The sequence below is a fragment of the Chaetodon trifascialis genome, chromosome 15 (genome assembly GCF_039877785.1).
Source record: "Chaetodon trifascialis isolate fChaTrf1 chromosome 15, fChaTrf1.hap1, whole genome shotgun sequence".
Taxonomy (NCBI): domain Eukaryota; kingdom Metazoa; phylum Chordata; class Actinopteri; order Chaetodontiformes; family Chaetodontidae; genus Chaetodon; species Chaetodon trifascialis.
Window position 1 is genome coordinate 11426475 of NC_092070.1, and position 12795 is coordinate 11439269.

The 12795-nt window shown below is 43.3% G+C and overlaps 1 protein-coding gene across 1 annotated transcript; it reads right to left on the reverse strand.

Moving 5' to 3' along the window:
• Window positions 1–7836: 7836 nt before the first annotated feature.
• Window positions 7837–11979, reverse strand: nptx1l (neuronal pentraxin 1 like). Its single transcript, XM_070981645.1, has 5 exons — window positions 11153–11979; window positions 10636–10843; window positions 9722–9966; window positions 9456–9635; window positions 7837–9040 (listed from the first exon to the last, which is right to left on the reverse strand). The coding sequence occupies exons 1-5, from the start codon at window positions 11594–11596 to the stop codon at window positions 8819–8821; spliced, it is 1299 nt and encodes a 432-aa protein (XP_070837746.1). The 5' UTR covers window positions 11597–11979; the 3' UTR covers window positions 7837–8818.
• Window positions 11980–12795: the final 816 nt, after the last annotated feature.

Genomic DNA, 12795 nt, shown 5'->3' on the forward strand with positions numbered 1-12795 from the left:
ACGTCCTGCTCTGACAGTAAATTACTTATTTCTTATGCAGCATCATCAATACAAGTTCATTTTCTGCATCTCTGCTTTATTTGTGACATTTGTATCTGCTTTTGGTCACCTTCAATGTCAAGTTTTCCAATTTATTTTTCTGGTCTGTTATTGTTTTTATTGTGCCTCACAGTACTGCCAGTGGCTAGAATACTGAGGGCTGATCACAGCACACAGCGTGATGAGTTATACGCTGCTTACTGATAGAGAACAATGGCTTAACAGCTGTGTGAAATAGTGGCGTTTTCCTGTGGGCCAGCAATTTGGCCAGTGTGATACAATCACTTCTGTGCTTTTTATCTCTAATAAACAGATCATTTTTATGTGTTCACTTGTCCTTGTCTTTCTGTATTGAGTTTAAAAACCTGTACATCTTTTTTCTTCTGTTTTGTTTTGCAGGGAATAGCTCAGAGTCACATGAAGACAAAAGGGGTGCGTTCACGTTGACTGTGCAGAGCAAAAATGCATGGCCCTCAATTGTTTTGCAGCAGGGCCGTAATTATAATGTATATTCAGATATGTTCATAATGTCAGCTCAGTCGTTTCCAAGCGTCGTCCATAGTCCTACACTCACATCATACTGAAGTTCATAGCCATTTTTCGTGTTGTGCTTGAGGAAAACACAGACTGTATCCTCCCGTTCAACTTGCGCTCATTTAAAGTTGCTCCTGTGGACAAATATCACACTTGTTCTGTCCAAACAGAAAGATTTTGTTTTATTGCTGCTTTTTCTTTTCTTGAATTGTTTTCTTGTGTCTCCTTATTTTTAGAAGTTTGCAAAGTTTGCTGTTGACTTCTATCTGTTAAAAAAACAATAGAATTTGAATGTGCTGCCTCATGGCGCACCTGGTCTGTCAGGTTAGGTAAGGGCACCTGCGTTAACTCCGTCACCGCTCCTGACACCATGCTCTTAGTGATTGCACGCATGCACAGCGGACCGTCACACTCTGCCCTATGTGGTGTGTTTGTGTGTGTGTCTTTGTGTGTTTTTTTTTGGGAAGGGGGCGATGGTAAGGGATGGAGTGCTCTGGGGCGGCTGTTTGTGATTGACCTGATTATGGAAAACAGCCCCCGGCATTGCTCCCAGAGAGAACAGGGATTGTGGCATCTTCATGAAAAATATTCCTGTTGTGCCGGCTTCTGTCACAAGATGCCTGTGGATAAAGCCCAGCTATGGCAGGCTGCCAAGAGGGAGAGAGAGGGACATTTTGAAGAAGGAAAGGGAGGGATGGTGGGAGATTGATGATGAAGAGGAGATAGACTTATGCAGCTTTCGCGTCATGTCAGATTTATGGTTAGATATTATTGATGTTAGCATCCTAGTGGTAATCACGGTTGGAGTATGTGCGATGTTTTAAACAGCCTCTGTTATTTCCCACTTTCCATCTGGCTCTGTGGAAGTGAGTCAACAAAGGTGGCAAACAAAGGAAAAATTCATGATAGTAAAAGCACAGAATTTTAGTAATTTTCTTACCAATACACTCACATTCACTCATTCAAGTTACTGTATTTATGAAAGAGTGGCACTTTGCAAATGCTGGATTTTGAATTGATTGAAAATGATTTTGTTGGTTTCTGATGTTAAACATGTATGTATGTACTATAGAAGTATGCACACCTGTAGTCCTAGACATGGCTGTAGTGAGCTGACTGCATTAGAGAAACAACGCAGTGTCAGTGCATTGTTTGGTTCTTTTAGGAGTAGCAAACTGAATCTGTAGATGGGATATAATCCTGTCTACAATCTATAGATTACTCCTGACCTGTACATTGAAATGCAGTCCTTTTCTGAGTGTTGTGATCAGTGCTGCAAAACAACGCTGCCCCTGAACAATAATATCTTTCACCCATAATCCTAATTTCAGTCTAAGCATCAGAGAGGAAAAACGCAACCTTACCCTTCAGCGTGCAGAGGACACAAGTAACGAGCTACAGAGAGGGGCACCGAGCCAAAGGAAGGAGGGCCGCCAGGAAGTGTTGGAAAGCACCATTAATCTGCTCTGCCATCCTTTAGACAAGAAAAAGTGTGGTCCAAGGAGATGTACTGACCACACAAGTTTGGACTCTCAAAGTCTTACTTTTGATTAATAATAATTTACTGTTGCACTGTTGGGGTGTTCTGGGTTTTGTTGTCCTGGACAGGTCAACAGAGGTGAACCTGGTGGTTTGCTCCAGTTAAAAGGGTTTCACACAGCTCCAGTTTAAGCTTTCGCCAAGGTGCTGAAATGCTGATGTCATGTTTGTTTTGGGGAACAGCGGACAAGCTCCTCATTTGTGCATGGATCCTTAATCATTGTGCCCGTCTGGGAGCTGTTAGTATATATATAACCCCAAACCCTCGCCCCTTAACAGCACTTGCTTTTGTAAATGTTTGTGCTTTTATAGACAAAGTGAAGTTGCCAAACGAGAGAGCGAACTCAAATAGGTTTGACTGGTCCCTCAAGTTTTCTTCTCTGTATGGGTTCATGTAAGTCCTGGTTCTCTTAACGGTTCCTGTGTGTAATATCGATCACCTCAAGTATGATTTCAAAACCAAAAGATGCTGAGATCGTTAAAAAGATTGAAGACCCCAGGGTGTCAATTTAGTTTACATGTATAAATATATTTAGTAGTTTAGGCCATTGTTTTAGTCCTGCACTAAACCGTCATGCCATTTTCATTCTCTTCATTTAGTTTTCTTTTCCGTCTCTAACGCCGACTCACACAAACGGCGCTGTTGTTCACACTTTGCTGCTGTTATACCTGCCAGAGGCCAGGCAGTCCTGCACCTGCACTGAATTTGACTGCTGCGACAGACAGATACGGAATGAAGAAAGCTCTAACTGTTACTGAAACAATCTACAGAAATCCTGGGCCCTCACCAACGCCACCCCCCTCCATGCAGGGCTCACCCACCCAAACACAGCCAGACAGCAAAACGCTGCTTTGTTAAGGGATGCAAGCAGGTTAAAAAAAAAAAAGGCAAAAAGGCATTCAGCTCACTGTCACCAAACAGACAAGCATCATCGGTTTGTTAATGTTAAGTAACATTACCGCTTAAGCTGAAGACTTTAAAATGTCTTTGGTTCTTGGTGTGTTAGCTAAAAGTCTGCAAGTTGGCAGTAAATGTTGGCTGGCTAACGTTGGCAGTAAACATTTGTCACTGTAGCTCATGCTAATGTTACCGCCTACATGTGGGCCTTGCATACTGGTGGTTGGATGGAATCATCAGTGGGTGTTCAGTGCCATTCATTAACATTACTGCGCTCAATGCACCGAGTGAAGAAAGCTTTTTAAATCCCAACTCCAGAACATTTCATTGCAGTGATGTGGTGCCGGGTAGTCAAGTCTATGATTTTATTTCAAGCCCAAAACATCAGCAGAACTCAATTTGGGGAAGAAACAAAGCATGCCAAACTTTTCAACTGCAGTTATTTCCAGAAGTGCATCAGTAAAGAAGGAATATTACACTCATTTTGGCTCCTTTGACAGTAGTTGGAGCTCCCAGTCTGTAATTCTGTGAAACACCTGAGGCTGTGGCATGTGCTGCATGCACAAGGGAGAAGTTTGCCCTCAGGGCTTACAGGAGGAGGCTTTCTGGCCCTATTCTATACATATACAGTTGATTGCACACCTCTTTTTGGAACAGCAATAGTATGCTTTTTATTAACTCATGTTGGCACAAGGTGGTGATTATTGTATTGTAGATACAACAATGCTAACAATTTGAATGTGTATCAATATGTATCCCAATTATAAACTGCAAGTATATTATGCACAGTTCATAATATACAAGTGCACACAATGTTGTGGTTTTTACTCTTAAAACAATCCAAAGTAATCTGTCCCCTGTTAAGTAATTAGATGCTTACTCATCCGACAAACAACATGGAGGCGTTAAAGAAATAGCAGCGTGGTTCTGTGTTTTCCTCTTCCCGGAGGAAGGCCATTTTTTTTTTGCATATATTTAGACTAATGCTTGTTGGGTGATACTCTGGAGGGGGAATTTCCCATGTCGGGAGGAAATCAATTATTCATTCAGTGGCATGGAGGGTTGAGCACCACTCTGACAGCTGCAGAAGTAGCTCTGAGATTAAGGACAAGTACAGATGGATGTGTGTCTCATGTATATTCTGTTTCACCAGGCAAGCCAGGCTCCTTTTGTCTTCCTGCCAAACAACCACTGGCCCTCCATTGGCAGCAAGTGGATTATGCCAGTTATACTTGTTGTAATTATAAATGAATAAAGAGGTCATGGGCAGTACAGCAGGCCAAAGTAAAGCTAATAAGGTTTAAATGAAGCATTAAGATATTATTCGTAGCACCTAGAATATGGGAATTGGATCAAAATTGAGGAAGAAAGTGCACAAGACTATGAAACAAAAGGCGTTCTGCTGTTTTCTGAGAGATATAGGATGTTGTTTTGAATCCAAGTCAGCACTTTATAAATCTCTTTCCCCCCCACTCTCCTCTCTGAACTATAAAATGCTCAAAATCCTGAAAAATAAAGTCATATCTCAGCATTTTTGTAGTGAGCGTCATATGATCCAATAAAAGGATACTGATGGTTTGCGAAAATGATACTATAAAACACTCGAATATCACTTTTCCTGTTTGTGCAAATAATCACTTTGCCATTAAAAATGCATTTCTCTGAACAACATTCATCAACAGATTGCCTGTGTCACCAGTATTATATTTTTTCAGCAAAAAAGCACTCTTATTCAGCATCAGTGGGACAGTTTAATTTCTCTCACTCCTACATAGAGTTTTGTTTGTTTTTCTATTCTCTCGTCATGAATTTTTCATCAGCCACGATGAGACATTTTATGTGTTTGGTTTATAAAGCACAGTAAGCAGTCTTGGGGTAGGGGACATTTTCTACTGTCCCATCGCTACAGTGATTTCTCAATACAGGAGGTAGGGCCTGTTAGTAACTTAGTCTGGTTACCCCTGCTCTGTCACTTCTGGCCTGTCAGTATGAAGTCACAACAGTTTAAATAAACCGGACAAAACTTACTGGACTGATGGATTCTATAAAACCAGAGATGGTTGTTCATTCAAATGTCATTGGCTAAATATGACCACAGCTATCAGATGCTACCTGACTTTTCCTCTAGTGCTACCATGATGTTGAGGCTTTTTATAGAAATATTTCAACTGTTGGATATATTACCATGAAATTTTGTTTTGATGTTCATGGTCCCCGGAGGAGGAACTGGATTAACTGTGATTCCTGACCTTACATGTAGCACAAGTAGCTCAGTTGTGTGTGCTTTACCTCCATGTCATTTCAAGGACAGCAATGTCGACAACGAAACTTCCAAACAACTGTCAGATGTGATGAATATACGTTGTGTATTATCCAAAAGAAGAGTGAAAGCAGAGCAGCGCAGTGTGGTGGACAGAAATCACCTCATATCTGACCTTTCCTCTTAAGCTAATTTGAATTGGAGTGCATGTGGACGCAAACCAATTATGGCAGAGGTCAACAGATTGGCTGTTATCTGGCTATGCCAAAAATACACCTGACAAGAACTGGGCCAAGATTTAGGTCAGCGGGAAAAAAGACCTGAATCAGACTAATGTGCTCTGTAGGTTAACGAGGCCGGGTGGATGTGGTGGTGGAAGTCGATTTTTTTTTTTTTCCAGCGGCCACTGAGGAAAAGATCATACCATGTATGTGTGAATCTGTGTGGACATGTAGGTGTGTGTTTCCGTGTTTGTGTGTGACAACAGAAAGATTTTGCTCTGAAATCTGAGCCCAGATGTGCTACGCTAGCTGTCTGTAATGGCTGGGGTTGAGCTAAAGTTTGTCTGGTGTCTGGGGAAAACCCTATTGATGTAAAGTCATCCCCTTACCTCAGAGGTAGAGAATGGAAACCAATTTGTGGGACACATGACCCAACTGTGGTGGGACTGAACGACCTCGCTAACAACAAATGGAAGACCTTCAGACCCTGCAACCTCTAATGCGAGAGGTGTCAGCTGTGATTCATTTGCAGGGAAGCTGCACAGACCGAGATGTATGACCTCAGCAGCCACCTTCTGTTGACAGAGAAAGCTATGTGTTTACAATATAGTTTGTAAAAATGTGTGTACTCACAGTGTGTGTACATGTATCGGTGTCCTCGGTGTGCTTCTAGAAGTTCTCTTGAACTTCACCACCTTTAGATTCTTCACCAAAGAAAGGTGTGTTTTCACTTTGTCTCGCGTGAACTCGGTGAGAAGTTCAACCCCCACATACAGATGGGCTGTTTCTGTGACCGTGACAGAGCACGAGGTGCTCATGATACACATTAGTGAGCTTTCAAAATGAATGGATGCCAATCAAGTCATTGCAATAACTAATTTGAAATTCACTGGCTTACACTATGCTATGGAATTTTATTAATTATATAAGTGGGACAAAGTGGGACTTCACTGCAAGTATGTAGCTGATTTTGTAAGACATATATGGTGAGGACCTTGTCGAAATAAATCACCATGTTTTAACCCACCTGATGTTTCGTTATCTAGCTTTCAATGTCAATTCTAGACTCATCTATAGGCCTGAACTGTGTTGGACTGAATTTCATTACAAGCTGTCATGAAAAACACTGAATTCAGAGGAATTTACTATGAATATGTTTTGTGGTCCCTCACCTATTTAAGACAGATCAAATATTCAGCGGTTAAATCAATTCGACTGGTATATGCTCTTAAATTGATTGGCTCAACTTGTAGAATTACTGTTCAGTGCAGCTGTTTTCTAGTGATGCTTCTAAGAGAGGTGCACATTGGTTGACAAAACAAGAAGCCATATTACAGAAAATAATTTTTCAACATTGGTTTTACTGTCTGTAGGCTGCAGGGAAGATTTTTAATGAGATGACAAGATTTATTTTGGCCTTCCTGGTGCCTCCTGGTGGTTGATTTGAAGGTGCTGCTGTACTACGGACATAAAAGCACCAGAAAAATTAACTACTGTATGTATTGTGCTGATTGCACATCAGTTTTTTTGTTGGCCAGCTTTTTGTTACACCTTGCCCACTTAGTAGCCTGTTTGTTCATGTTGGCTACCATCTCGATTTTTTCAGGCAACGGAGTTGATCTTAAACCTGTAATGACTGATTTTTGGCCACTTGGGGGCGGTGTGAACAAGCTGACATATCACCTTTGTTGTCGCCTTTGAACTTGTTAGCAAACAGTTGCCTCTTTACCCATCCAACAGAAATGGAGCAACGTTATCATTCATTTCGAGTCATGTCTCCGGCTACAAGAAGAATGAAAGTCAATAGTGACTCTCTTTTTAGCTTCATTTAGCTCTCTACCAACTTGAGAGAAAAATATCTTGTTATTTAGCTACTAAATGCTCCATTATGTTCACCAGCTAGTCGCTAACATTGTCTGGCCACCCCTTTGGTGCAGAGCTAATAGCATAGAGTAGGTTTTTACTGCTTTTTTTGCTGAAAAAGGCTGCTTTCTGCTGTCTGAAACAATGCTGATGAGAGCAGTGAGAACCAAACCAGTGAAAGTGCAGGCCGTAAAACCACAACAGTGAATTAAAGAAATGCTAAAACACTCAGTGGACCTGATCGAACCTGCGGAACTCTCTGTCGTTCAATCATTATAAGCTACACCTTTCTCATGGAACAAGTCATGTGATCCATGAATATAAAAATATTGATCACAGCAGCCAAATTCAGTGGTTCAACTGGCAAACTTGCGATGTACGCTGTATTAAATCGTAGCACCCTCATGCGTCCAATAGAGATCACATTTCATTAAGTCTGTATGTGCAAAGTTTCAGACTAAATAAATGTGTTTACACCTGTGTATGATTCAAGTATCACAATTTATTACAAAAACTAGAACTTTTTTATCTGTCGGTGTCGCCATGCTTTAAGCATATAACAATACAGTATAAAATCTCAACCCAAAAGTAGGATAGTAAAAGCAAAGATCATAGATGCTGACGCAGCATTTACAGAAGTTAAGACATGCTGTTAACTGTACAGAGAACATTCCCACTGAAGTACAAACATCTGCAAAATGCGCCATTATCATCAATGAACTGCATCTTACAACGAACAATCTTATCCAGTCTCATCCAGTGTTGCAAGAAACACCTCTTTTGAAATTAATTTACAAGAAAATAAACCGAAAACACTCTGCAAATCATAATGAATGTGCTGAGATTTTTTTTTCAACAGCCCAAGGCACTCAGGCTCGAATGTTGGCAATAAATACGTCATTCTTTACACAAAATCACGTCAAGCAGGTGGTGGCAGAGAAAGAATAGTGAGAGAGAAACAACGTCATCTTATTTCATGACCTCTTGAAGAACGCATCCCTTTTAAAGAAGTCCACCTTGTCCTTTTTTCACAGTGAAAATCCCTGGCAGTCGAGACGGAGAAGACGTTTGAAGTCAGTCGATTTTGTTGAATTGCGTGACTTCTCTTTGCTAAAAACTACACGACCTCGCACTGTGCTTTGTTGCTGGCTTGTCATTTTGGTCTCCGAGAGCATCCTCTGCTCTGCGGAGCGGCATCAGCTGCTTTTTCAAATGAAACCACGAGTGGGCCTGATGTGCAATCGAGGGCCACAGGATGCCAAAGTGTCCTCTTCCAGTGACCTGTCCCCCCACATGAGGATGTGGTGAAAATCTATCGAGTGTCCGCATATTATGTTTTCAGATATCTATTACAAATCCAGATGCTATTCACTGAAATAATTGCCTCCTGATCTTTCAGACTAGTTTACTGATGCTGTGACAGAGTGGTTTTAACAAATGCATTGATCTTCTCCTCCCTGCACTTCAGTTGAGCTGGCGACAAGCTTCGAATGTCCACTTGGAGGCACCTCCGTAAATCTCAAGGCTCGTCTCCATCCAGGCAAAAACGTTGCCCACTTGTGCTTTGCTGCTGCAAGTTGCTAGATTGTAAATCTCTCCGACTGATAGTTTCCGGTCCCAGATGTGAAAATTTGCCAGGTCTCCAACAAAAGCTTGAGTGGCGTCAAATCCTCCTCCGAGCGTGTCCTGTGGTGAAGACAAATAGATTTAATCAAGGATGATCTTATTTTTTTCTCCTCTGGCTGCTTCATGGAAAGAAAATTGCCCCTGTGGATTCTTTCTTTCTTTTTCTTTCTTTCTTTTGGACTGATTACATTGAATGAAGGCCGTGCATCTCTTCATCAGCTACTGGGATTCTTGATGAGATCCAGTTAAAGATCTAATCACCTTATTAAATCTGTTCCTTAAATTGGAGCGAGGATCTGTTTTTTCTGTCACAGTGAAAGGGAAAAATGACTTTTCCTTTCATGACATACACTGGTTCTGTTTAACAAACTCATATCTGCATCACGTCCAGCCTTAACATCCTCTCCTCTTGTAGTTAAATCATGGCCCTCGTGGGAACGGGAAAGCATTTGAAGCAGATGTGTGTTGCGTTTACCTGCTCTTGCCCGAGGATTAGCAGGCCCTGTGGTTTGATGGGATGATATGGAGCCAGGTTCTCTCCACTCCCCCTCTTTACTCCATCTTGGAAAGCTTCCCAAACACCGTCACGAGTGGTCCAGGTTACGCAGATGTGATGCCACTTTCCGTCATTGATGAGGAAAGGCAGCTTTGCAACCTGGAAGGAGATAGATGTGAATTTCTGCAGCAATTAACGAATAAAAAAAATCCCTGCATGACGTTTCCACTGTGTTTTAGAAATACCTTGTCATTTATCAGTATCTCCATTGGGTTGTTTCCCCACTCTATGAGGACCAGCTCGTTGGCTTGACCCGGAACTGCGTAGGAAAACGGTGTGCCCACTCCTGGGGACGCGTTGGATTTGAGCCACATGCACACGGTGAGGGCGTACATCTCCGGCAGACTCTTCTTCACTTTGGCGTACATGTAGTTGGTTCTCAGTGGGAACGTGAGCTGGAATTTATCCAGAGGCCTGTTCTCTCTTTGACCTGTGTGGAGGAAGCGGAGTCTGCTTCAGAAACTTTGGAGAGGACAATGTGTTTCTGCCAGATCTTTTCATGTTAAACACAGATACGTCATGGCCAGCACACACCCTGGGGATTTACATAGGAATTATACATTACACAACACAACAAATCCACAATCGTGACGCTTTAATCTCGCGTGAGGAGTCTATCACAGGACTACCGGCGATGTCAACCTTCGCCTCTGTTTTTTTTTTTTTTTTTTTTTTTTAGCTACCAGATGTGTCCCAAACCGAGGACGCACCGTGCGTGGTTTTAAGTTCCCAAATGGCTCACAGAGCAAATGCAAGGATGGCTCGTTCACTGCGTGTTTCAGATGGTTTAATCTGCATGAATTAGAGCAGGAAACTGCCCAATATACCGGACCGCTCCAGCTTTGAGCGGATGAGCAAAACATTAAATCGACTGCTGAGGTCAGAAAAGCTTGTAATGCCAAACTACGCAAAGAGGGATTTTTTTTTTCTTTCAGTTTCCACCCTCACTGCGATCTGATACCTTGTCTTGATTGATGGTTGTAATCGTTCCTCGGCCCCTCCACCCATCCTTCCTTCCACTTCACTCAGCCACCAAACCCTCCCACATCCCCTTTCACTTTTTGCGCGCTCGCCCGTCACGTCCTCCGCGCCCTGCTACCTTTCTCCAGGTCGGTGATCCTCTGGTGGAGGGATGTGAGGGTGGACTCCACTCTGCCGCGCTGCTCCGTCTCGTTGCGGAGTCCGGGCTTCCCCTCTTCGATGCTGTTCACTCGGGACAACACCTGCTTCTCCAAGTCGTCGATTTTACTTTGGAGCAGGTCTTTGAGGCTGTTCGCCTGCACCGAGTTGTTACTTCTGCTGAATTGCTGTCAGGGGGAAAAGAAGCGTTTAGCTCAGGGTAAAGAAGGATTTTGACGGGGCATGATTACAGACTGAGTTTTTTTTCTAGGCTTGTTGCGGTATAGCTGAGCAATCGACTTAATTGATAGCACAAAACGTTTCTTTTTCTACTTGTGCGCGCGCATATTTTAATTTAATATTGACATCCAGACACCCAAATCACCTCTTATTGTTGTTATTATTATATTAATCAACAAAAGTAGTGTGAATTTGCTCGACGGAGCTTTGCGCAGTCACCCAAAGTGCGGAAAATGTCCCCAGAAGCAGCAGCCTACCTCCAGGTTTTCTAGTCTCTGCTTCAGCGACTGTAAAGTCTGTGATAGTTGCGTCAAAGTGTCAGCGGGGCCCCTCGACACGTCCCCCATTGTGTTTTTGGTCCCAGCTTCTTTCCTCCGGCCACCGGGCCGCGCGTCCCCGGGCTCGGCGCCGCTCTGGCTCTCGCAGCGAGCCAACTTTGAGGTCAGTTCTCTGATAGTCTCTTTTTGGTTCATGATGGTCTCTTTCTGCTGCAAAACCGTCTCCCGCAGCTGCATGACAGTGGTCTTCAAGTCCTCCCCCGGCACACTGTTCTGCAGGGTGGCTGCGCATATGTCCACATCCTTGGGTACGGACGTGCAAATGAACTGCGTCTGTCCGCCGAAGTCTTGACATGAACTTTCCAAAAGCAGACACGAAAATAGAAAAAGTCTCCAAAAGATTCCGTTCTTCGCGGCCTGCATGTCTGCGTCTGTGCTTGGTTGTGATTTTTGTTCGGGCTGATGAGCCGCAGTGACTTCGCGCCTGTGTCCCCTTCTTGTTGTAACCCGTCTGTGGAAGTGCAGCCGTTTTTATAGAGCGAGCGGGTTCTGCGCAGAGCTGGTTCACTGCATCACGACCGGAGGGGAGGGAATCGCGCCGTCCCTGTTTAATCGGCTCCAGAAGCAGCGTCACATTCAAGAGATGAAACCCATTTTGCTTTCAGGCTCCCACATGTTAAATCTTTCATCACTTCGACTATTTGTCATTTCTCGCTGTGTATTATTCATCTGGAAAACGCGCATTTGTAGGCGGTGGGGAGAGGGGTTGCTTGCGTGGCGGGGTGCCAAGAGAGCCAGCTGTGTTTGTTTTGTTTTGCGCACGGAGAAAACTCTCTCTCTCTTTCTCTCTCTCTCTCTCCCTCACACACACACACACACACACACACACACACACACACACACACACACACACACACACACACACACACACACACACACACACACACACACAGAGTAGGTGTGGATGCAGATCAGAAGTTGCAGCAGTTTGTGGTCGGCAGAGTCCCCGCCGATTCAGCACCAAGGACAGATCCAACCACATCACATCATGGCAGAGCGCAGAGGAGCGGCTCTGCTGTGGATGCTGCTGAGTTTCCAGCTGTTCTTGGTGCCTTTTTCTCTCTGTCCGGCTCAACCGCGACAAGTGTGCCGCCTCGCTTTGTCACAACATAAACACTTTGTATTTCTCTTTGCTTTTCTCTCTGATCAGACATGTTTATTTGATAACTAACTGCAAATCCAACATGAAAAGGCTTCGATTATTTTTCTGGTCAAGTACCCCCCCCCCCCACACACACACACACACATTATCCCCTCTCTTGCAGTGGCGATCTGCTCTCCACATCACTGCTATAATCACCTCAATTATTCAGTTTCCAAAATAGTAATCTGTCCCCGAGCAATTTACCCAATCTATTATTCACGAAGGACAATTTTATTATTTTTCGTTGCCCACTCAGCTCTTATTTATTCAGTCAATGCTGAAAATAAAATGAAAACATTCTGAATAAATAATGAAAACACATCGGCTCTCAGATTAGAATTGACTTCTTCTGAAAGACGGACACCGGGAGACGCACACAGTGGGAGAGATGAAGGTGTTCATGTGACAAAAGGACATT

Coding starts and splice junctions, on each gene's coding strand:
- nptx1l (XM_070981645.1), bottom strand. CDS start 11,596: ATGCAGGCCGCGAAGAACGGAATCTTTTGGAGACTTTTTCTATTTTCG. Junction 10,844..11,152: donor AGAGACTAGAAAACCTGGAG/GTAGGCTGCTGC, acceptor TCCCCCTGACAG/CAATTCAGCAGAAGTAACAA. Junction 9,636..9,721: donor AGATACTGATAAATGACAAG/GTATTTCTAAAA, acceptor ATCTCCTTCCAG/GTTGCAAAGCTGCCTTTCCT.